The sequence below is a fragment of the Rhinolophus sinicus genome, linkage group LG06, assembly GCF_036562045.2.
Source record: "Rhinolophus sinicus isolate RSC01 linkage group LG06, ASM3656204v1, whole genome shotgun sequence".
NCBI lineage: Eukaryota > Metazoa > Chordata > Mammalia > Chiroptera > Rhinolophidae > Rhinolophus > Rhinolophus sinicus.
The window spans coordinates 163,830,181-163,854,250 of record NC_133756.1 but is presented as its reverse complement, the minus strand read 5'-3'; the positions used below and the strand labels follow the sequence as shown (position 1 = coordinate 163,854,250).

Here is a 24,070-nt window from a genome sequence, read left to right as displayed (position 1 = left end):
TGAAAGGCCGGCCAGTGGGGTCGGGACCCTGATTTCTCAGGCCCGCCAGCGGGATGGGGACCCCGATTTCTCAGGCCGGCCAGTGGGGTGGGGTCCCTGATTTCTTAGGCCGGCCCATGGGGTAAGGACCCCGATTTCTCAGGCCGGCCAGTGGGTTGGGGACCCCTATTTCTCAGGCCCGCCCATGGGGTTGGGACCCCGATTTCTCAGGCCGGCCAGTGGGGTGGGGAGCCCGATTTCTCAGGCCGGCCAGTGGCGTGGGGTTCCCGATTTCTCAGGCCAGCCAGTGGGGTGGGGACCCCTATTTCTCAGGCCCACCCATGGGGTAAGGACCCCGGTTCCGCAGGCCTGCCAGTGGCCTGTATGCCACCTCTGTATGAACCAGAATGCCCCTTCCTTGAAGCACTGGACTTCCATCTGTGCCAAAATCGCCGTCGTAAGTACGTGGTTCCGTGATGGCCGTGATGTAGATGGTGTCCTTGGCAGGGGGACTTTCACGCCCTGCACTGCTGTACTTGGCAGGGCTGGACACCTACCCCCTTTACCTTCCACAGCTCCTGCTACATTGGGGTGCATTAAAGTGCCCCCCACACTGTTGAGAACACATTTGGAGCGAGCACGGCTGGATTACACTTTTGTGTTTAATCAACAAACACAGGTAGAATATCAGCAAGGGGAAACATGTCACGTCGGGAGATCTGACCAGCAGCGGGGCATGGAGCCCCAGCTAACGGGTCAGCGGGCACAGGGGCCCTGTCAGAGGCTTGGCAAGGCTCGAATGGACCCTGGGGGAGAAAATGTGTGACGCTACCCCGCGGTGGGAGGTTTGGGCCAGATGGCTTCTGCCCGGGTCAGAGGGCCTGTGAGCTGTCCAGCCCTGGGGGCGGCGTAGCAGGCAAAGGGCACATGACACCTGCGGCCGTGGGGTGTTCCGAAGGCCCAGGGTGCTCAGTTGGGTAAGGCTGCCTCAGCACATTTCAGGGGAGTGAAAATGAGCCAGAGACTGGACTGTGACCCTGGTCTGTGGTCCCAGGCAGCAAGGGGCAGGTGCAGAGGGGGTGTTGCGGGCCCTCTTTGGGGTGGGCTGTTTGTTTCATGAGGCCCCGCCCCCAGGGAGCAGGTGGCCGTGACTTCCCCAGGCTCACTCAGGTCAGCAGCGTAGAGACCCTGCAGGTGCCGAGGTTGAGCCCCAGTGAAGTGGGGTCGCAGGCGTCTGGGCTGTGTCTCAAGAACCGATCTGCTGGTGTGGGACAGGGTTGTCTGGGGCTGAGGTCAGGGTCGCCTCGGGATCTTGGGGTTCAACACGGCCCCCGCAGCCTCACCCAGAAGCCGCATCAGTGCCACAGCTTCCGGCCATGAGCGCGCCTGTCATGTTGAGACCATTTTTAGATTCTGAAACCAGCAGCAAGAGCCCCCTGAGAGTTCCTAATCTCCAGGAAGGTCCCTCCCTGAGGCCCACAGTATGGGGTTCCCAGTCTGATCAGTAGGGGGGAGAGAAAGGTGCATGGCGGTGCCATGAGGACAAAACTAGATGTCAGCTCCTGTTTTAAGGGACCAACCCTTCCGTTCGCGTTTCCTGTGGTTTTTCATGGGCTGCTACAGAGAGTGTAAGTTTCTAGGCCCGGGCCGACCTTTCTGCTTCGTCTCGGGGTTCCTGGGCCGGCCTGGCTGCGTGCAGTAGGTACTCCACAGAGCTGAGCTGCTCCTGCCCCTGGGTACGGCTGGGAATCGGGGTGTCCCTAAGTTGAAACCTCCTTCGGTCTTCCTTGGGCTGCCTTCCCTGCCACCCCTGTTCTCTCCTGGTTTCACACCCATTTGGTTCCGTCCCACAGACATCGTGGGGTGCGTTGTGCTGTGCTGGGTGCTCTGGGCGTCTGGGGGTGAGCTGCAAGATGAGGGCACTGCCTTTCAGGACTCCATGTCTCCTGGGGGATTAGTCCCTAGAGGGCATGTGGGGTGCTAACGGGCAGATGCCCTGTGTTCGGGGGGGTGGGGTGGGGAGTCTTGTCCTACTGGCTCCTCCAAGTCTCTACGAGGCAGGTACAATACTAGATATGCTGGTGGGGACACAGGCTCTGGGAAGCGAAGCCAGCAAATGGCTGAGTTGGGATTCAGACCCAGGTCTGCTGTGAATGACAGCGGGTCATGATGGGCAGGCAGCAGGGACATCAGGAGTTTGGCATCGACTCAGCAAACAGGACGTGGCCAGCAGAGTGCAGGGCAAGGCGGTGGCAGTCACAGGGATGAGTCAGAAAGTTCTTAGGCAGGTCAGGACTTGCTGAGAGGGGTAAGCTGGGCTCGGGAGCCGGCTCTGTGGTCAGCCCAGGAACGGTCCTTACGGGAGGAGGACAGGTGGGCACATGTAAACACCCGCCCTGCTCAGGGTGGTTGCTGGGTGCCTGCGCTGGGATAGGTTCATTCATGGCCACAAGGCATGTCTGCTATTATGCCCATTTTGCAGAGCGGGACCCTGAGGCTCCGAAGGTCACAGTGACCTTCAGGTCAGAGCACAGCTGGGGTTTGAGTTGAGCTCTGTATGATGCCAATGCCACCCTTGCCCACCAGGACAGAATGCCCCTGTTCGGTCAGTGGGGAGGGGCCAATAAGTGCCCAGCCAGCTGTACTGTCCCTAACCGGTGGGGGCACGGCTGGTAGGAAATGTGCAGGTCGTCTGCGAGGTACATGAAGCCCGAGGCAGGTCCGGGCAGCATTTGATTCTGCGGGCAGAGTTGGGCCACGGAAGGGCTGTGCGCCTGGTGCTGGGCAGAGGTGGGTGCTGGGGGGCCACGTGTGTCCCCAGGGAGAGCAGGCTCAGGACCCTCTGGGATTTGGGGGGCTGCTTGCCAGCGGCTACTCATGCGTAGAAAAGTGCAGGAGCAAAAGGCCGTGCCTTGGGCAGCTGGGGCCCTTGGGGAGCTTTTCCCTGGAGGAGGGGACAGGAGCTGGTTGTGGGGTTTGCACCTGTTAGGCACCAAGTGAACCACAGGGCCAGGGTGGCCCTTCCCCCGAGAGGGTCAGAGGGTGGTGGTGGGACAGCATTTTGTGCCTGCGTTCTTGCTGGGGAGGCCTGGGAGAGGATCTGATCCCCACAGAGCCCCTGCCCACCCCCACCCATTCCTGTGGTTCCAGGTCTGGCTAACGGCCAGGCCGGCTGCGGTTCCAGATGGCAGGTCAGGGGATGGCTCCCTGGGAGTCTCGCGTTCCCCCATACCATCACGGGTATCGACCCATATAACCTCACCAGATTCCCGGGAGGCCTGCGGCTTGTTCTCACCGCCTTGTAATGTGAAGGGAAACTGAGGTTTAGACAGCCCTGTGACTCACTAAGCATCGGGCAGGGCAGCAGCCACGTGACCCCGCTGGCTCCTGACCATGCTTCGGATCTCGTCTGGTGGGCTGTGCCGTCATGGCCGAGTTCCCAGAATGGGGGCTCCCTGCCCGTGGCAGGCTGTCCGAAGAGCGGGAGGTAGAGCAGGAGCCCAGGGACTGACTGAACTGCCCTCCCGAGTGGTTAGACCACACTGGGCAGTCATCCTGGATTGCATGGTCTGCCAGATGTCCAGGTGTGGGTCCCCACTGTACCGGCCCTTCTCTGGAAGACAGAGTCACCTGGCGAGTTCCTTTTTTCACGACCGTCTGATGTGGGGGCAGGGGGCAGGGGGCAGGAGTGTGTCAGGATATGTGCCCCCCTCCAGCTGTGTCCGCCCACGTCTCTGAAGCTCCCCTGCCTCATCTGCACCGTGGAAGCTGCCCACCACCTTGTCCGAGTGCCCCTGCCCCTCCTCTCCCAGGGGTCCCCAATCTTGCTTGGCTGTGCTGCTCCCAGGTGGCTGCATCCTGGGGCCACGTGCTTCCTGCAGGCGGCAAATCCAGTGCTGGGCAAAGCTGACCATCATTTGCCTGGGACTCGGAGCCCGTCAGTATGTCCCATCGCAAGCTCTCTGTCCCCCGGCCTGCGCCTCAGACAGAGGCCTGCTGGGTTCTTCCAGGCCCGCTGCAGCCTTTCCATGCGGGGGAGCTTGTGGGGGTGGGTGTCTTTCTGTTCACACCCCGTCCTCCCACCCAGCCCCTTAGGACCCTGGAGAAAACCTGTCCTCGGTGCTTCCACCCCCACCCCCCCTTCACACAGGCCTCCAGCTCCAGCTCCTGACTTACTTCCGGGGCAGCCCCCCACAGTGGGGCAGGGCCAGGTCTTGCAGCCGGCCTGGCCTGCTGGGAAGTCCACTTCGGTCGTGCACCCGGTGCTTCCGGGGATGGAGAACCATGTGGCAAAGCGCCCTTCCTGTAAATGACAGCAGCTGATGCAAAGTTGGGCCTTTGGGTTTCTTTCCTTAAAAAAAAAAAAAAAATGCTGTGCCAAGAGGCAGACGGTGTGGCTTTAGATTGTCTCTCAAAGGGGGAGCCCGGGCCCCCTTCTCCCCATCTCCACATCATCATCCCCCAAGGGAGGCCCGAGCCCGAGCACCGCCGCTGGCCCTGGTGGAGTGACCTGCCTCCTGCTGGAAGCCCCCGCCCGCCGCACGCTCCCGCCGCCCCTCCACCAGCCTGCAGTTTGTCTGCGCGGGTGACGCTGCTCACTGGAGGCACCACGTTCCCTCGGACGGAGGAGAGGGAGGGGTCGCTGCGTCTCCTGGTGCCGGCTCACGCAGGGAGCAAATAGAATTTGATTTTTTTAAAAAAACCTCTTCAAGAAGAAGGAAAAAAAAAAAGCAAAAGTGCTGCCTCATTTCTCCTCCGGCTGATTTCATTTGCTCCCTGGCAGATGCCTCCGGCCGGGGCTCCTTAGCGCACGGCGGGCGTGCGTTCCTCGCGGCCGCTCACTCTGCCTGCTTTCCGGTGCCTGGAGCCAGCCCGCCCAGCCAGCGCCCGGGCCTCCCCACCATGTATGACTCCTTCCTCCCGCTCACTCCTGCTCTGCCTCTGCCTGGCCCCCCCTCCGAGCCCCATTGTGCGGTGCCCGCCTATCCCGTTAGCCTGCCCCCCCAGCTGCCTCACTCCTCCTGCGCCCTGTGCCGCTCGCTCCCTCCATGCTGCCCGGATCCGGCGAGCTGGGTGATTAATTGGCTCTGATGATGAGCGTCCCCGTCGGAGGAGCAGCCACGGTGATGATGACGGGTCACAATAATGGTCGCTATCCCCGGACTTCTCTCTGCAGTGACTGCATCATCCAGGAGAAGACGGTGGTCCTGCAGAAAAGGGACAATGAGGGCTTTGGGTTTGTCCTGCGAGGGGCGAAAGGTAAGAGCCGCTGCGCCCAGGCTGGCTGCGTTCACATGTCGCGTGTGTGTGTGTGTGTGTGTGTGTGTGTGTGTGTGTGTGCACGCCTGTAGAAAAGACGCTCCCCAGCCCCGAAAGCAGCCTTTTTCCTGGGGGCACTTGGTTGCTAGGCAACCGTGTTCCTTAACTGCTGCCTTACTCAGAGAACCCCAGGGCCTCCTTTAGGAATATTTTTAATTTTCTGGACACAACATCACTCTGGACGAGCTCTCTCTGTCTCCCTCCCCCCACCCAGTTTTTTCTTTTCGATCATGGATATAATTTACGTTTTGTGGCTTAGTTCAGCCCAACTGTGGCTGCGTTCGGAGCTCCTGTCTCAGGCACCCAGAATTAGCCAGTCCTGAGTTCCAGGGTCTAGAAACCACCCCGTCCTGAGAGTGGGCTGCTGCTCCAAGTGCAGCAGACGTCCCTGTGCCTGCCTCTGAGGTGACTTTGCCAAGGAAATGTGGCAAGATGGTCCCCTCTGCTGTGGCCTGAGCCAGCAGCACTCACCATGGTGGGGGGCTCAGGGGACGTGTCCCACGGCCGTGCACTCACTGCCATTCTTTGACCTGGGGGCTCCCCTTTAGAAAGAAAACAAAATGGCATCGCCTCCCCACCAGAGGGGACAGCTGTCCACCGCATGTGTGGTGGGTAAGCCATGTGGAAGTTTCTACACTGGGGGCCCGGCACCTGTGCTGGGGGTGGCCTTCTTCCCTGAGCGGCAAGCCCACCTGCCCGAGGCTCAGGCTGTCCAGAGAGAGAAAGAAAACGTGACTCTGTCTCCATGTGTGTGTCCATGATTGTGTGTGATGTTCTCTCCCCTCCCCCTGCCGAGGCCATCTTCATCCTCCCACCCCACTCCCACCCCACCCCCCACCCCCACCTCGGCCCCTCAGCTCAACCCAGGAAAGTCCACCTCTTGCCCTGGAGTTTAGTCGGCAGCTGTGTAGGACGCGGAGGCCAGGCTCGCAGTGCTGTGCAGCGGGGGCCCTGCCCTCCCGTGGACACCGGCTGCAGGGTGGTCCCAGAGAGCCAGGCTCCCCCACACACAATTCGTAAGCAGGTTCCAAATCTCCAGCCCCCCACTGGGTCAGCGTTCTGTTCTGTCTGTGCCCCCACTTGGCTTCCCTTCATTGCGGGTCTTCGTAGCCTTAGATTTGGCAAGTGGTTCCGTGTGGTGTTTCTGTAGCTTTGTGTGGTTATGGGGGAAACTTTTCCATTTTTAGAACTGAAAATGTTTAGTCACGGACGCTTTTAAAGAAAATGACAGGCGTGTACATACAGACATGTACAGTGGGGCACATTACTCCGTGTTTTCAGCAGAGAGGCCGAAAGATAGGCTGGCCCCAGATGCCTTTGGCTCATTACGTGGGTGCTGACCTGTGACTTGAGTGGCCAGCCCTTCCCAGGGGAGCGCTGGCCTGCACCGCCCACTTCCAACAGGAGACACACGGGTCTTTCTCCCGAGGTCCCATGGGGGTGGGGCTGCCCACTTGGAAACCTCTCCCAGGCTTGTAACCAGGTGTCCTTGCCTTCCCAGCGGACACGCCCATTGAGGAGTTCACGCCGACGCCGGCGTTCCCGGCCCTGCAGTACTTGGAGTCCGTGGATGAAGGCGGGGTGGCATGGCAAGCCGGACTGAGGACTGGGGACTTCTTGATCGAGGTAGGGATGCAAGTAATTGTGTCTTTCTGCTGGGGGAGAGCGCCGACTCTCTTACGGCTGGGGTCCATGTCTTGGCAGCGTGGCCGAGGGGCCAGGACGCGGGTGCTTGTGGAGGCTGCGTGGACTCGGGCTTGCTTGTGTCTGTGCACTGTGGTGCCACTTCCTGTAGACGTGTGTGTTTGGGTTGTGTTCGAGGCCTTGGCTGTAAGTCTTTGGAGGGTGGGAATGAGTGTGGAGTTTGGCCATTGGTCTTGAACTCGCAGGAAGAAAAACGTGGCTGCCGTGATGTCAGGGCCACACAGAGGTCTGCAGAAAGTTTCGCCGTGACTGTGAATAGACACCACAAGGGCCCATCGGCCATCTGTGTGCCATCGGGGCCAGCTGGAAGGTGCAGGACTATGGCTGGCATGAGGTCTGTAATGGTGGTGGCTCAGAGTCTGTTGGTTCGTAAGTTGCGGTAACTGGCCTGTCTGTCGGTGGAAGACGGCCTTCAAACACCGAAGAGCTGCGCAGGAGAGGTGGCTGCGGTGGATGGCACTGAAAGGCAACTTAAAATTCAGGTGCTTTGAAAACCAGCTTCCGCTGGTAGGTAAAAGGAGGGCACATCGTCCTCACTGAAAGAATACCACGACATGCAAGAGCCCGTGTTTCTCAGGTAGCCGGAGCTGCCGCGTCGCTGTGTGTGAGCTGTCCAAGCTGCCCGCACACCTGAGCTCCCAGCCCTCGGTGGCTTTAGGTGTTACTTTCAATCTCATACAGGAATGTGTGACTCTTTGGAAATGTTAGGGGTAAGAGAGTCTGTTGCACCTGGGAATAGTCTTTGTAGGAGGTTGGGTAAGGGCAAATGGCCCTTGCTGGAGTTCGCGTTTCTTGGACAAGTGTTCTCGGTGCTAACCCTGAGCCCTTTGTCTTCGCATTGGAAATCCACGTGTGGGTGGAAGGAATGGCTGTGTGGTGTCCCACTCGCCACGTCGTGGTCCCTGCCATTGGGCCGGCCCGACACTTGTCCATTTCATAAAGGAGGACACCCCTGCTGTGGCGAGATGGCCACGTGAAGCCATTTCTGTCCCCTAGGCCTAGGTTCCCAGGGGTGCTTTTTGAGCTGTGCTTTTGCTCCTGGTCTCCTTAGCTCTGCAAGGCTGCTAGAGCAGCGGGAGTCGGAAGAAAGATACCGTTGGAGGGGAGGGAGCCAGGTGCAGTGGGGAAGGTGCCGTAACCTGTTCCAGGTACCTCGTGTCGTGTCATTTTATCTGCTGAGCGATGTATTTAAATTGCCACTGTCCCCTCAGAGCCTGGCTGGGATGGAGAAGGGAGCTCATTTGGATGCTTGTCCATTTAAACTGTGGGAATTGTATCCAGAATGATGGAGACTAGAACCCACTGTGGTTTCATGGGTTAACTCGATTTGTAACCTCATGAAAATGCAGAGAGATAGGGTTGAATCATCTTCTGTAGGATGTAGTTGTGATGTAAGTCCCCTTCGTGTGTGTGTGCGCACGCGTGTGCGTGCTGTGTGTGAGTGCGTGCGCATGCGTGTGTGTGTGTGTGTGTGTGTGTGTGTGTGTGTAAGAGGGGCTCCATTAGGTTGACAGAGCTGTTGTTGGTTTTAAATCATAAACGAGGGCTGCAGATGTAAGCACACCCCCGTTGTGAGGCTCCTCAGATTGTTTCCTTAATAAACTATTCACTAACAGAAACGGGGGACCCCCGTGGGTCCGTGGCCCAGGGAAGCAGAGCTGCATGGGGCTGGCGGATGTGGCCCCAGCACACCTGGGCTGGGTCCAGAAGGCTCGCCACCTGGTTGGGTGAACGCCTCCGTGGAATTGGGAGCATTAAGAGTTTCTGCACTTCTGTTTTCAAAGCATTTCCTTTGACATTGCTCCTAACCTCTGATATGCAAATATATTTGCCATTTTGGAACAGGCTTTATATTCTGGGTAACCTCTGCATTCCAGGATTCTAGGAGGGCCCCCGCACTGGAAGCGTTAGGCTGTGTTGGTGTTATTGTATCACAAATGACCTGCAGGAGGAGTGGGGTGTCCTTCGCCACAGCCCCTCCGAGGCTGCTCACCAGTGGTCCTGTAGTGACGAGGGCGGGGGCTGGACCCTGGGAGCCCAGCTCCTCCCAGTCCATTTCCAAGGCTACGTGGTGGGGCTCAGAAATCCTCCTTTAGGTACTTGGATTAAAAAGACTAAATCTCCATTGAATTGTTTTCCTAGCTACCGGATTCCACCACTAGAATCTTAATATCATTTATAGCTGCACGTTGTTTCCCACAGACAGTTGTTTTACATTTTTAGGGAAAAGCTGCCACCTTGGAGGGATTGTTTTAGATGGACTCGTGTCTCAGGTGGTCTTCGTCTGGCAGGAAGCCACCCCTGGAGTCGATGGGCTGTCTGAGCTCTTGGTGAGGTGCAGGGGCCCATATGGAAAGCTGCCCCAAGTGGGGACAAAGTGTCCTCATCCTCGCCACATCCCCCCGCAAGCCTTCCTTCCGCTCTGCTGTTGGAAAGGAACTCAGAGCATGTCACATGTTTATTTGCTCTTTGAAAACGCAGGCTGCGTTTGAAGTTGGGACCAAGGGGCCACTCTGAAGGAAATTTCTGCTCTTGGAAGCCCTTCTTGGACTTTGTCAGCGTGTCCTGGCCTTGGCCTCCAGCTGGCATCAGCTCCTGTCATGGAGGAATCCGCTGTGCATGCTCTTTTGGGTGCTGACCCTCTAAATTTGTGTCTGTCCTGCCCTGGCATTTGGGAGAATTTTGTTCTTTTGTTGTTGCTGTCGTTTCTTTGTTGACCACCCGCCACCAAGAAGCAAAGGCTTTGAGCCAAGTTCCACGTAAAAGGCCGTCTTCAAATAGGGACTTAGGGGCAAGGCGGATCTTAGTATGCCACTTGGGTTGTCATGAAACATTCGCTCAGCGGTGGAGAAGTGGAGGGGGCGTTTGATCATGGTGGCTCCATAGATTCTGAGGTTCACTGTTCCAGAGCAGCCCCATGTGCCAGAGTCCCCTGGAGGCTGATGATACTGGAGCTTTCCCAGAGAGGACGCAGGGCGCTGGCAGTTGTGTGCCCCTGCGGGGACCTGCAGGGGAGAGTGATGCCTATAGAGAAATGGGCCCAGGGACAGTGACAGCCCAGGGAGAGAAGCAAGCGGGGGACCAGGACAAGCTTTTCTCTCCTCACAGGTCAAATGTGAGGAGGGTCCTCCCCTGGCAAGGGGCAATGAAGGCCCACGTCCCTTTTGGCTGCAACAGGAAACCCAGTTCCAACTGGTTTTACTAATGATAGGAGTTTCCCAGTGCGTCTCCTCCTGTTTCCTTGAGATTGTCTTGGTAAGTCTGTCGCCCCCGCGAGAGGGGGCAGGAGAGGTCACTTACGGTGAGTCATAAGGAGGACATAGACAGCTCATGGGTGGCAGTTTCTCATCGAGTCATTAGGGAGACGTGGAGGTTGGGATGTCCTTTCGATGTCCTTCAGGGACTCACCAAACTGGACGGCCCGTCAGCCTCTTCAGTGAGACCTGGCAGACCTTTCAGACACAGACCTGGTGGCCGGCCCACACCTGCAGGATCTGAACCACAAGGCAGGAGCTCGGGGTCGGTGCTCCTAGAACTCGTGGTCCTACCGGGGCCTCCGATGGGCCGGCAGCGTGACGGCTGGCTCACCTCGTTGTGTGGGCTTTTTAACTGCAGAAAAGCAAGTAGTGTGTTGATCTCCTTGGACGGTCTTCCTTCCACAGGCTCCCCGTTTGGAAAGCTAAGTTCCGTTTGTTGTGTTACTTTCATAAACTAAAACACCTGATATCTCAAGAAGTGTTTGTACCAATACAAGTAGACAGTGAACATCAAAGGGGCAGGCAGCAATGCGAAACAAATCCGACCTGTGTCCTTCTTTGCAGTGATCAAGGTGTGTCTGCCAGGCACTGCACCGTCCCATCGGACCCCCACAATAGTTCTGTGAAAGAGCATCTGTTATTATCCCGTTTTACAGACGTGGAAACTGAGGCACAGGCAGGTTAAGCGGCAGATGGGTGGAGAAGCTGGGATCCCAACCCACGCCCTGTGACTCAATGACCCATAGCTCAGAGGTTCGTGAGAGACGCTTTGATGTGCTCGATGTATAAATTGACAAAGAGTAAGAATGAAAACGGGCGCGAAGGTGCCAATTCTTATTTTCCAATTAGCAAACGCTTTTTTTTATTACTATACCTATCAGAAGTGACAGTGTTCACATGTTGCGATGTGGAAGAATAAATTGCCGTAAACTTTTTAGAAATGAGTGTGACACTGTGTAATAACCGTCAAGCTGGCACAGGAATGTTACATTTACGAATCCATCCTAAGGGAGCGATCTCAAAAACAGGCAGAAATCACAGTGTAGCCAGAATATACAGGGGGGGCGGGCAATAGGGGAACGCTTAAGGGGACGCGCGTGCATCTGCCATGGACTCACAGGAAAGCACTGGAAATCATTCTTGCAAGTTCTTAGTGCCAGTGGGAAATGGTTACCTTACATTAGGTGAAAAGGGCTGAATCAAAATTATATGCACAGATCATTTAAATTATACCACCTCACCCCTTAAATAGGTATAGAAAAAGAAAAAGGAAAGGAGATATTAACCCCTCAGTGATGGGATCATGTGGGATAATTTTCTCTTTTTTCAGACCTTTCTCTATTTCTCCAATTTTCTGGAATGACAGTATTAATTTTTTGACAGGTATTAATTTCGTAAATAGAAAATTATTCCTTAGAACGGCGCTGTCTCACACAGGTGAGCGGTGTCTCAGCCTCCATGGTCAGGCTGTTACTGCCGGCTCTCCGAAGCTCCCTGGGCATTAATTATTTTCCTGGGGCCATCGCTCACCGCGCTGACGCCGCGCTGGAGGCTCCTGTGGTTTTTGTGATTGTTTCCTCAGCCCTGAAGTGGACAGTCGCATCTTGGTGTTAATTTCCCTAAATAGGGTTTTCCCTTGCAACTCGCGGCAGCAGTATCCTTCATCCTTGAACACTGATGCTTCAGTTGGCTACTTCCTTTTTCCCCGCATTAAATGCTGGCACCGGGGATGGCCTGGGTCTGGTTTATCATCTCGGTTTGCACGGAGGTGAGGACGCTGAGAGGGACGGCCTGGTGTTCTCCGCAGAGACCATTTGAGGAACTTATGAAACGTTTCCTAGGCAGGTGCTTGCGGACAGGACTTGTAACCCTAGTGTGGATTTTAATGCTTGGTCACCGGAACCATTGCTTTGGACTGAGCGGGAGCTGTGACTGAGTGTTACAACCTCCTGGGAATTGCCCCGCTTCCAAATTAAATATTGCACAGAGGAGACGACGTCCATGTTATTCCTGGTCATTCTTCTGCCTGCTCTTAACCAGCACATACTTCCTGGGGCTCAGTGTCTCGTCAGCGAAATGGGTGGTGGTGAGAACCAAGTCACCTGAGAGGAACCGTGTGCCGCCCGAGCCCTGCTCTCAGCCTTGGTCTTAAGAGAAGGCGGAGGACCAGCCGTGCTGGGCACAGAGCTGGCATCCCATCCGTGTTTGTTGTTGGTCCTCATCTTATCCTGCCTTGTCAGCAGAGGAAACCAGTGGCTGTTAGTTGAACAAGTAATAATAATGTCATAATAAGTTATAGTAATGGCCGGTGACTGCTGCCCCCATCGTTTCAAGCAGGGAGCAGTTACAGAGCACACCCGCCATGGGCCAAGCACGTACAGTCCGGCACTGCCAGCCAAGAGTGCACTGGCTTCTTGATGCCTCTCCCATGGAGGGGATCTCAGCTAACGCAGGCACCTGCTGCCCCCACCCCGAGCCTGGCAGGCCTGCCTCCAGATCTGGCTTGATCTCTGCTCCCAGGGCACTCACTGCCTTGCTCAATTCTGTGTTGGTGTGGGACCAGCTTTTAGGTGCTCTTAGAATTTCTATGCATCACTCTCATTTTGTTCTCCAGCGACACATCCCAGGGCTGAGGCCAGAGGCCTCCTGGGGTTTCTGCAGTGCCAGCCTCCTTGCGGTCCAGTTGTTGGGCCCCATAGCACAGCTCACACTTGTCTGTCTCACCTTTCAGGATATCATGAAAGGCTTATCACATGTCCTGCTGGTGGTCCTCAGGGCCTCCCCCAAAAAAACTTCTTAGTATCTTCTTTACATCATTTTAACTAGGTATTTATTTAATCCAATAACTAAGTTACAGACCAAACTCCAGCGGATGTTAACTGGAAGCTAACACGACTGGCAAATTCTCCACCTTGAGTAATGTTGATACTTTGATTGTCAAGTTTTCTTGGGTTCACATCAAAGACAAGCAGGTCCCAGTGGCTGTCCTGGTCCCTCCAAGTGTGGACTCCTTCTGTTCTGAAGCTCTGTGGCTTTGGAGAAGGCCTGGGCCCCCGGTCAGCTCTCCACTCCAGCTCCTCTGCTTCTTGGCTGCCTGCATCTGAGTCCGTGCAGGAAGAGAGGCCGTGGCCACCTTTACTTGCCCCTCTGTCCCCCTGCCCAGCCTTTGCTGAGGTCAAAGCTTCCAGCCAAATTCTCTCAGCGATGGTTGGAAAACATTCCTTTAATAGCAAATAAAATTCAGCACAGAGGAGCTCAGTTACTGCCATTGTTTGCCTTCAGCTGATGGCAGTGCCCAGGGCAAAGTGCTGTCATTACAGTCCTGGCCCTCCAGGGCTCCTAGCTTTGGGGGTCTTTGCTCTCTGAGGCTCTGAAGAGGCCACTGCTCTTGGGGGAACCCCTGGAAGGCTGGCAGGCTGGACCCTTTCCTGCTCATAGCCATGGCCCCTGCTAAGACTAGGGACTGGATCACGCCGTCCTCCATGTCGACTGGGAACAGGTGGCCCAGGCTGAGGAGCAGCCCAGAATCCTGCTGAGAAGGTGGAGGCAGGCGGCTTAGCGATGGCAGATCTGGTCTTGGCTCATTCATTTTGGGGCTCCAATTTGAAGCATCAGTGATTTCAATTTTAGGCTAAAAAAAGATTCAGAATCACTTCAGGGGACCATGGCTGCTGTGCTCAAGGTTCCGTGGGACTGGCAGATGGCAGTGCACTGGGTCGGAGAGAGATGGCAAGGAACCTCGGTCAAGGGCACAGGCCGTGCAGTGTGCTCTGGGTTTGAATTCAGGCTTTGCCACTTCTCAACTGTGTGGACCTGGAAAAATCCCTCATCTCCTGGCTTCAGTTTCTTAAATTGTAAATAAAAATATGTGGGAAGCACGCAGCACAGTTCCTGGCAGAGTGAGCTCCCGACAATTGGTAGCAGTTACACAAGTCATTTTTGCAACTTCATACATTCATTTCTGAAGCATATGAGGTGCTGGGGCTGGTGTGTGCTGTGTGGAGAAGGGACAGGAATCAGACAGTTCCGTGAGGGACTCACAGTCTGGAAGGAGAACAAAAAGCAGAGGGTGAAGGCCCCAAGATAAGTCAGAAAAAGGGCTTCATGAAAGACATGCTGTTGACACCACACTTTGACCAGGAAGTGGGGTTTCTATAGGCAGAACTGAGAAAGGAGAAAGAGGGAAGGCTCCAGGGAAAGCTTGCGGGGCCAGGAATGTTCCGTGTGGATCTGGGGAGTGGCCAGACGTTGTGGAGCTCGGGGTGACTGGGGCCGGTCCAGAGACAGCCTGGAATGTCTGTGTAAGTAGAAGCAACTACGTGTGTATGGCTGGTCGGTGGCAAGGAACCGAAGGAGGGTATGTGCAGCTGGCCCTCTCCTGGGTGCTGAAGCTCGTCCGGGTTCTGTCCGTGGTTCTGAATGTCGCTGTGGTGGTGGAGCTCTCCAGGGTGCTGAATCTCTGCGGGGTTCCTGGATCTCTCCAGGGTGCTGAAGTTCAGCGCCACGGCACGGGGCCTCCCTCAGGAGGAGGAGCCTGGTGGGAGGCCTCAGCACGTCCCCTCCCTGGTTGTCTTCACCTCCCGTCCCTGCGTCCTGTGCCGCTGGCCTTCCTGGGCACAGCAACGTATTATTCAGCGAGTGTGTTTGCTTGGTGGCGAAATCTCTTCTGTGAAGAGGTGGGATGCGTCTGCAATGTCTTGTGCTCCGAGCTTCCCTTCCCTTCGTCACTGAGGTTTGGCTCATGTCACCTTCTCAGAGAGACCTCCTCAGGCACGCTCTCTCGGACACCGGGTGTGTGCTTCCGTCATCATCAGAATCATCTCATGTGTTGGGTGGTTGACTTACTGCCCATCTCCCTCACGAGAATGCCTGCTCCCAACGTGCTGGGGACTTTGCTGATCTGGTCCCTACTGTGTGTCCAGTGCCCAGGACAGTGTCTGATGCATAGCAGACACCCCAAAACATGTGTTCAGTGATGGGCAGTCCTGGGTAGTAGGTGTTTCATGCCCATTTTGCAGGTGATGAAACTGGGAGATTGGGTAGCTTGCCAGGGCCCCACAGGGAGATCTGAATCTAGGCTGACCCCAAAGCTTGGGTCTGGCTGATGCCCCCAGGTAAGTCCTGATTCGTTGAGATGTAATCTTGTAATTGTCTTCTTCAACCCAGAGGGAGGCTGTAGACCCAGCCCCAGTCTACACAGGGTGAGGTCTGCTGGCGGTACGGTGGTGACCTGAGAGCCCCACATTGGAAGCTTCTGGTTCAGGGATCTCTGGTGTACCTCTGGCCTCCCCTGAAAGGACCCTCCTTGCTCCTCTCCACATGCCTCCCTCCCACTCGCCTGTCTCCCAGTGTGCTCAGCAGGCTCTCGTTAGCATTGATTTGTCTCTGTCTGCAGTGCCCTTTTGTGGGGAGTTTCATGATACAAGCAGTTAGGTTGGCAAATGAACTGAAGGAAGTCCTGTGCTAAACGCCCTGTAGGATCTTTTAATTGATGGAGATTGTCGGTCCTGGGAATTAGGGGGGTGGTGTGTGCCGACAACAAGTAGAGTTGAGATGAGAAGGTGTGGGGGTGGGATGTGAAGGCCATGTACTGTCCGATGCTGTCGAGTTCCGAGAATGATCTGTCCCCGTGCTTTGGTGCCATGAGACCAAACACCCACCAGCAGATTTTCCATTTCCCTGTACCCGGAACCTTTGGTTTCATTCAACGCACTTTTGGAGCCCCTCCTCTGTGGGTGGGGCTGGGCGTCATGGAGAGGAGCGGAGGCCATCCCTGCCCTTGAGGGTCAAAGTTAGGTGGGGGAGAGAGGCCCACAGACCTCTGTTGGGACTTGGGGCTGGGGCACAGAGGGGGAAACTGGTGATTTGGACTGGACAGGTGGGGGAGGTGGCACACACACTGGCCTGCAAGGAGACAGGTGGGCCTTGACCCTGACGCTCTCTCCCTGGTCTCCCGAATGTGCCACGTTGCTCGCTCGCTGGCTCTCCCTGTCCTCCTCCACTGGGGTAACTCTGGCTCACCCTCATATCTCTGCTCAGTGGCCCCTCCACAGGGAAGCCTTTCCTCAAAGCTCTGTGAGATAAGAGGCCAGCCAAAGCCAAGCACGTGGCAGGCATTTGGTCAGTATCTGTTAAATGATGCATGTTGGCACAGCCTAGGTAAAGGCAGGAATGTGCAGGAAATGCCAGGAGGCCCCCTGGTCAGGGAAGACCTTGAACGCTGAGCTGAGTGGTGTGGCCTCACTCTGTCGCTGGAGACCAGCTTCCTCGGGGGTTTTGGCAGGGATTTCTGTGGCCTGCCAATCACCAGGCTGGGACCTTCCTGGAGAAGGGAGGTGGACGTAGAGCCCAGACGGGGCCGCTGCCCTTGAGAAGCAGGTCAGAGCTGAGAGTATGGCTTAAAAGCACAGCCTCAGGAGGCATCTCACCTGGGTCCAAATCTACCTGTTCTATCTACATGCTGTGTGGCCTTGAGTGAGTTACACAACCCTTCTGTGTGTGTATTACCTCATCTGCAAGGTGGAAATAGGACTAGCTCCCATCTCTTTGTATCATGAGTGTGTGTGTGTGTGAAGCATGTAGGAAAAGCAGGGCAGGAGCTAAGTCGTATATGCAGGAAGAGCCATTCCTATTGCTGTTGCTGTTGCTGTTGCCCGTGGGAGGGGACAGCACCTCCCCGACCAGGCCAGATGCCCCTTCTCCCCAAGGCAGGGTCTCACCTCCCGAGGAAGCTCCCTGCTGGAACCCGCCATGGTGAGGTCAGATGTGAGCCGCCTGAGGTGGAACCAGCTGGGTCTGGCTCACAGAGGGAGCCCCAGCACCCAGCACGGGCCTGAAAAGATTGGGGTGAGAGAGGGACATGGAAGAGTGCCGATCTGCCCGTGAGCGAACCAGACAACAGGTGACCTTCGTGGCTGCTGGGCCCAGGAGGTGCTCCCTGGGCCTGAGCAGGGCCATGCCAGGACAGGCCAGTGCCCAGTGGCCTGGCTCCTGATAACTGATTTTCTGGATATGCCCTAAGCACGGTCATTAGACTGGAATCCTCGCCCACGCCATTCCTGCCATGTGTTCAGCGTCACTGTCACCGAGCGTTCTGTGTGTACTCACTCGTTTAAGCCTATCAGAACCTGTAAGGTGGCTTCTACTGTTGCCCCCATTTCTCGGATGAGGACATTGAGGCACAGAGAGGTCAGAAAAGCAGGCTGAGCATCGCAAAGCTCCTGTGTGGCCCCAGCACCATGCTCTAAGCACGTTGCGCTCACACTCCGTAACAGGGTGAAAAGTCACTCCTGAGACTGGTCGCTGCCTGGGGGGCTGTCCCAGATTCCTCTCCTGCTTCCGAGTCATTGCTTCATTCACAGCCAGGGACTGTCCCCTCGTCACACTGTCACTGCAGTGTAACCTGGTCCTTGCTCTGCGTGCAGGACTCCCTCCTCATCCTGGCTGATGTCTGCCGCCAGCCTTCTGCACACTCCCTCCTTCTTTCTGGGACTCTCCGCCTTGTGCCCACAGTGGCTCACTTATGTCAGCTGTTTGCTCCCCCTTTCCAGAGCCTTCCATGACCCTCTTCTCTAAACGGCGTAAACCTCCCCAAACCACACGCCTCTCTACGAAGGGGCATTTCTGTTCTCAGCATTGCCACTTGTTGCCCTAGGTCGCCCTAGCACCCAGAAGGACAGAGTCTGGCACAGAGCAGGAGCCCAGGTTAGGTTTTCCAATTGCATGGATGAGCTGAGTTCCCGGGAGTGGCCCAGAGGCCGGCCGACGCCACTGAGGAGATCAACAGGCTGTGCTGGAACCTTCTGTGTCGGAGAGGCGGCTCGTCTCTCCCAGACCCCTCCCTAGGCCCCTCCCTAGCCCCCATCGCAGCCAGGAAGTTGAGCCCCTTGCCTGACTTACATCAGAGCCCTCAAGCAGCCCTTCCCTGCAAAGCCCTGGGAGGCTCCCAGAACCCGCTCAGGGCTGGGCGAGGGCATGGGGCACGTATGCCCCTCCCCTTGGGAAATTTTAGGGAACTAGAGTGAACTCTGCCCCAGAGGTGCCTTGTGACCGGTTTTTACGTTCGTATTATGTCTTTATGGTTGGAGTAAGTCCCGTCCCCCAGGCATCACTGGGAATAGAGAAGCCATCGGAAAAGTCAGGTGGTGCCGCCAGGAGACAGGGTTACTGCCATGACGCTCATCTTCTCGGGGTTTATTGCTTTACATGTATCTGTCAGAGACACATTTTGTCAGGTGTGTGTACACGCGTACGTTTTTATTGTGTGTAGCGTTTTCATTGTGGTAAAATACACATACCATAAAATTTACCATTTAACCATTTTAAAGTACAATCCACTGGCATTTGGCACATTCACAAGGCTGTGGAGTCAACACGCCTGTCTAGTTCTAGAACATTCCCATCACCCCCAAAAGAAACCCCTGCCCATTAGCAGTCACTCCGTATGCCCCCACAACTTCCCTCAGCCTCAGACAACCACTAATCCACTTTCTGTCTGTATAGATTTGCATATTCTGGACCTTTCATATATGAATACGTGGGACCCTGTAACACGTGACCCTCTGTGTCTGGCTCTTTCACTCAGCATCATGTTTTCGAGGCTCATCCATGAGGCAGAGGGTGTCAGCACAGCACTTCCTTCTGTGGCCGGATAATATTCCACTGTGTGGATGGACCACATTTCGTCTGTCCATCTGTTGATGGACACTTGGGTTGTTTCTAGCTTCGGCGATTGTGAATGATACTGCTATGAACACGCGTGTACAGACATCTGTTTGAGTCCCTGCGTTCAGTTCTTTGGGGTCTATATAGCTGGGGGCATGGACTTGCTGGGTCATGTGGTAATTCTGTGTTTATCTAAACTGCTGACCCAGCCTTGGGGTGAATCGACAGGAGTCCACTGAGCACTTAGTAAATGACCATCTTTGTGCTCGGCCTGGCAGAAGGGCAGCAGAGCAGAGGGAAGGGAGCCAGCCCCGGGCATGGAGACAGAACCAAAACCTACGGGCACCTTCACTGCCGGACACACCTGCTGCCTGCAAATAACATAAACACAGCCATGACAGTCTCCATGGAGAAGGTCACCGTCCTGTGTGCCAGGCGCCGTTCTCAGGATTCCACGTGCACGGACTCGCTCATGCTCAGTGTAGGGCAGAGGTTCCCATCAGCTCCTCTTTCTGTACAAGGAGGCCGGGGCACAGAGAGGGGACTCACTTGCAGACACACGGGGAGTGAGTGGCAGAGTGGGGCAGAGCCCCAGGTAGGCGGCTATTTCAAAGCCCACACTGCGAACTTCACCATATGACCTGGAGTAAGGGCCAGAGTCAAGGGGCTGGCCAGGGAGAGACCCCAAGGGCTCGCGGGTTGTGAAACGCAGAGCTACTGAAAGATGCAGCTTGGATCCCTTTTCATAGCTGGAGAAGTTGCATTACAGACTGTCTGTCTGGGTACCTGGGCTATGGTTGTTTTGAAAATCATTTTGGGCCTGGACTGGACCACGTGGGACCATGGTGTATATGTGTATGTGGGTTATGGACTTAGTTTGAGCAGCTATGATATAGGGCGAGGCCTCGAGCTAGTGAGTGGCTGGGGAAACAGATGCGTCAGACCCGGTCCTTCTTCCCAGAGGTGGAGTCAGGCTCCCCCACGCCCCCACGGCCCCGTGCTCAGGTGTGCACAAGCCCGGCCCATCACAGTGTTTGGTCCGTCAGTGTTTTCAGAGGGAGGGAAGGGGTCAAAACAGGAAGTGGGGAACAGGTGGGGACCGCGTGTGTTGGGAGAGATGAGCTGTGGTCACACCACTGATTTTGAGGGGGGCGGCTCTGATTGGGCACCTTGCCTTGAGGTGCCCAAACTTGTGACAAGCGTGCACCTTGTTCTGCTCAGGCTGCTACAACAAATTACTGTAGAGGGGGGAGAGGGGGGTTAACCATCAGATGTTAATTTCTCATAGCTCTAGAGGCTGGGGGCAAGATCCAGCTGCCAGCAAGTCCGGGTGCCTGGGGACAGCCCTCTTTCTGTAGTTGGTGCCTTCTTCTCGGGCTCTCGCGTGGCAGAGAGAGACGTCTGGTCTCTTCCTCTTATAAGAACACTGACCCCATCGTGGGATCTGATGATGACCCCACCGAACCCTAACCACCTCCCAGAGCCCAGCCTCCAAACACCATCACACTGGGGCTTAGGGCTTCAACATAGTGTGAATGTGGGGGGACACACACATTCAGTGCATGAGAGAGTGCTTGGGGGACACGCTCCGGGGCCTGCGACCTGCTGTGTAGGGTAGGGGCGTGTCTGAAACAGCCGGATGGACTCACCCTTTCCTGCCTGCGGGGAACAATTCTTCCAGCCTTAGACTCAGTCACTTACACCGAATGGCGTAGGTTTTGGGGGCCACGGGAACAAGGGAGACCAGCACTGCTACCATCTCAGTAGTTAGCCGGTGGGTGGGGTCCACACAGTGCGGGGAGTAAGAGCAACAACGGTCGTGCCCACTGCTGAGCACCTACTGTGTGCTGGGACCTCCACCCTTGCCAGGCTCACAGGGGAGGCAGCAGGAGTACCCAGCTGAGGCTCGGGGAGCGTGATGACCTGAGAGGGGCTGATGGGGCCGGACTCAAACCCAAGTCTGGCTCAGGGTCCGTAGGTCTTGAACACTGTGTGTCCTCCTCCTGGGGCAGGAAGGTGGCCCCGAGGGCTGGCGGCGAGCCTGGCTGCCTGGCTGGGCACCGGCCCTGCCAGCTCTGCTTGGCCTAGCTCCCCAAGGGTCCTGCGGCCTCTTCTGGCTGGAAGTGAGACTGAGCCGTGTGGGTCAGTGAGCGCAGGGTGACCCGGCCTGGGGGCCTGGTGACAGGCGCAGGTGAAGGCCGTGGCCTCAGTAAGGGGGCAGCCCAGCCCCTGCACTGCCGTGTGGGTCGGCGGTGGTTGGTCTCCCTTCCCACATGGGGCCCGGCCTCAACTGTTCTGGGAAGAAATTTCGTTTGTGGTCAGTTAGTTTTCCAGGAGTTCTTTTTAATGAGCCTTCTGGATGGAATGGCCTGATCTGTTTTTGTTTTTCTGGAGAACAGGCTGTGTGCCCAGCATTCGCATGGCCAGCCCTGCCCCGGCCCGTGGCCACTCCCAGATGCGCTTGCCTTCACTCACCAGCTGCAGAATGGCCGTGTCCAGCGGGACGGAGCTAACCCACCCCTGCCAGGTGCTCTCGCTGAGACCTTTGGATTCACGGTGTGCTTGTCCCTCATTCCTGCCAGGCTGGGTCAGCTAAACAGCCACCCCTTTTTCGTTCGTTTATTGAGGGGCAAGTGCCAGCCGTGGTACGAGGCTCAGGCTGTGGTCCGCCGGATGACCGCATGATGGTGACACGCTGGCACTTGGTGACTGTGTGAGGTGTGCTGGCACTTCTGGTCATGGATTCTGGTGCCGTCCTCCCTCCGGTTTGGCTTAGATGAAGCCTGTCTCTGGGAATTCTCCTTAGAAAGGTGCGCCTTCAGAGACCAACCTGCCTCTGGCACTTACAGCAGGAAGGAGAACGTGGCCCCCTTTCTCAGAGCAGGAGCCCAGCTGGAGGAGGGGCTGGGGGCCCTGCCCTCTATGTGTCTAGGCTGGGGACCAGAGGGAAGGGGAGGGACAGGACAGGGGATGCACGGTTGGAGTAAAAGGCAAGGGACGCTGTGTGATCCCACCCACATGAGGTCCCTAGAGTCATCAAATTCATAGAGACAGAAAGTGGGATGGCCTACGCCCGGAGCTGGGGAGTGAGTGCTCAGTGGAGACGGTTTCTGTTTGGGAACATGGAAACGTTCCGGAGATGGGCGGTGGGGTGGCTGCACAGCAAAGGGAATATGTTTGGCCTGGCGGGCGGTGGGGGTGAGATGGGGGTGCTGCATGCATCCCTCTGGCTCTTCCTGCCTCGCGGGCCCAGCTCGGAAGCCCCCCCACGGCCTCCCCGCCCTCTGTCCCCTTTCCCTCCTCCATCCCAGTGCCTTCGTCAGCTCCTGTTTAGTCAGCACTCATTGGCACATGGCATAGTTTCTATTCATTCTTCGTTGTGGGTCAGTCTTCCCCCGCAGACCGTAAGCTCTCAGGGAGCAAAGACCGTCTTTCCTGCTCACCTACAACCAAAGGCACCTGGCACATAGCAGGCGCTCAGTAAATCCTGTCATGTGAACGCAAAAGAAAGAGGAAAGGGTAGGGTGTTCAAACAGGTACAAAGCGATCCACACACCTCCTCCTAAATGACAAACGTGAGCTTTAGAGCCTCGCGAGCCGTAAACAATAGCATTTATTCTGATTTTAAGTATGCAAATATACCATGTGTATTCTCCCTCCTGGATTTCCCGGGAACACAAATGGGTATGAAGGGTCTGGGCAGCTTGGGCCCCACGTGACAGCGGGGTCACCTGGGCGACTCAGAGGAGGACTCAGCTCTTTTGAACGTAACTTTTTAAAAACTTGTATTTCTTGCCTAATTAACACGGGATCCGCAGGCGAGGTGGCAGCTGGAACCTGAGGCACTGCCCCTGCATTATTCCTGGTCTCTCCCAGGACGTCCGTCATTCTTAGCTGCCTTCAGCGGACATTCTCCTGAGCCAGACAGAAATCTCCAGGAAATATGTGCCCCGTTTGTGTCATTTGCTATTTCCCAGCAGAGGAGGGGAGGTGTCGGGAGGTGAAGGCTAGGGCAGCCACCTCCGTTTGCATCTGGTGTGGGTACAGGGAACACTTCTCTGTGTCACCTCGGTTGCAATTGGAGGGACAGAGCTGCTGTCCCCACAAATCTAACAACTGTAACTGTGCACAAGCGGTTCGCCTGTGACAATCCAGTGTGTCACCTTCCCATGCAGTTCCACCCAGAGCCCCTTTGTCACCCACTCGGTGCTTTGTTCATTCAGTATCTCCCCCCAGCCCTGCAGTTATTAGGGATTTAAATTCAAATCAAGTGGAAAATCAAAGTCGTAAGGCTCATGGCATTTTTAACCAAGAAAATTTACCTGGAAACCAGCCCAATGGCCAGCTGCTCCCAGGACGGTTTGCGGTTGGGGTGGGGAGCAGTAAGTGTCGGCCTGGCTTATCTGGTTCCCTTTAAAGGGACCCCGAGGACAAAGCCTGTGACAAGGCCCAGCTGGATGCCTGTGAGACCCACCTCCCCACGCAGCTCTGGCAACCTGCAGCGGTGCCACCCCATCCTTCTGACCCTCCTCGTCCTAGCGTCCAGGCTCCCGTGACCCTCTCCCCGGCCCAGGAATCCCAAGAGAGTCTGAGCCTTGTTACCCAGCAGTCAGACCCGATGACAGCTGCTGGTGCCGGACCCTCAGCCAGGGACAGCTGCCTCCGTGGCTCGGGCCTCAGGCCTTTGCCGTCCACACCCGGCAGGAGGGGTGAGAGCGCTGTGGGGCCTGCCTTGTGAGGACACTGGTCCCATCCACGGGGCCCCCACGCTCACGACCCCGTCACCTGACAAAGGCCGCACCTCCACACACTATCACGGTGGGCGGTTAGGGTTTCAACACCGGAATCGGTCAAACACGCCGTCTGTAGCAGCCGGAAGTCAAGATTTTTCTAGGAAGTCTCCTCATTGCCTATGTTGGTAATTATTCAGATGTTTCATCATCGTTATACAAGAAACTCTGAGCAGATCTAACAAAGCAGGGCCATCAACAATACGAGGGAGCAGAGCCACCAGCCCAGGGACGCCTGGAGCCCCCAGAAGCTGGAAGAGGCAGGAAGGAGCTTCCCGTGGCGCCTCAGGAGGGAGCCTGGCCCTGCAGCACCCGGATTGCTGACTTCTGGCCCCTCCAGACTGTGGGAAGATATAT

The 24,070-nt window shown here is 56.3% G+C and overlaps 1 protein-coding gene across 15 annotated transcripts in view; it reads left to right on the top strand.

The window, feature by feature from the left end:
- The window catches only part of SHANK2 (SH3 and multiple ankyrin repeat domains 2), a 457,209-nt gene that overhangs the window by 316,616 nt on the left and 116,523 nt on the right, over positions 1 to 24,070 (top strand). For all 15 annotated transcript variants that reach the window (XM_074336881.1, XM_074336889.1, XM_074336888.1 and 12 more), the window contains 2 exons: positions 5,156 to 5,238; positions 6,800 to 6,924. In XM_074336881.1, coding sequence (XP_074192982.1) covers positions 5,156 to 5,238; positions 6,800 to 6,924 — 208 coding nt within the window. The remainder of the gene's footprint in view (positions 1 to 5,155; positions 5,239 to 6,799; positions 6,925 to 24,070) is intronic.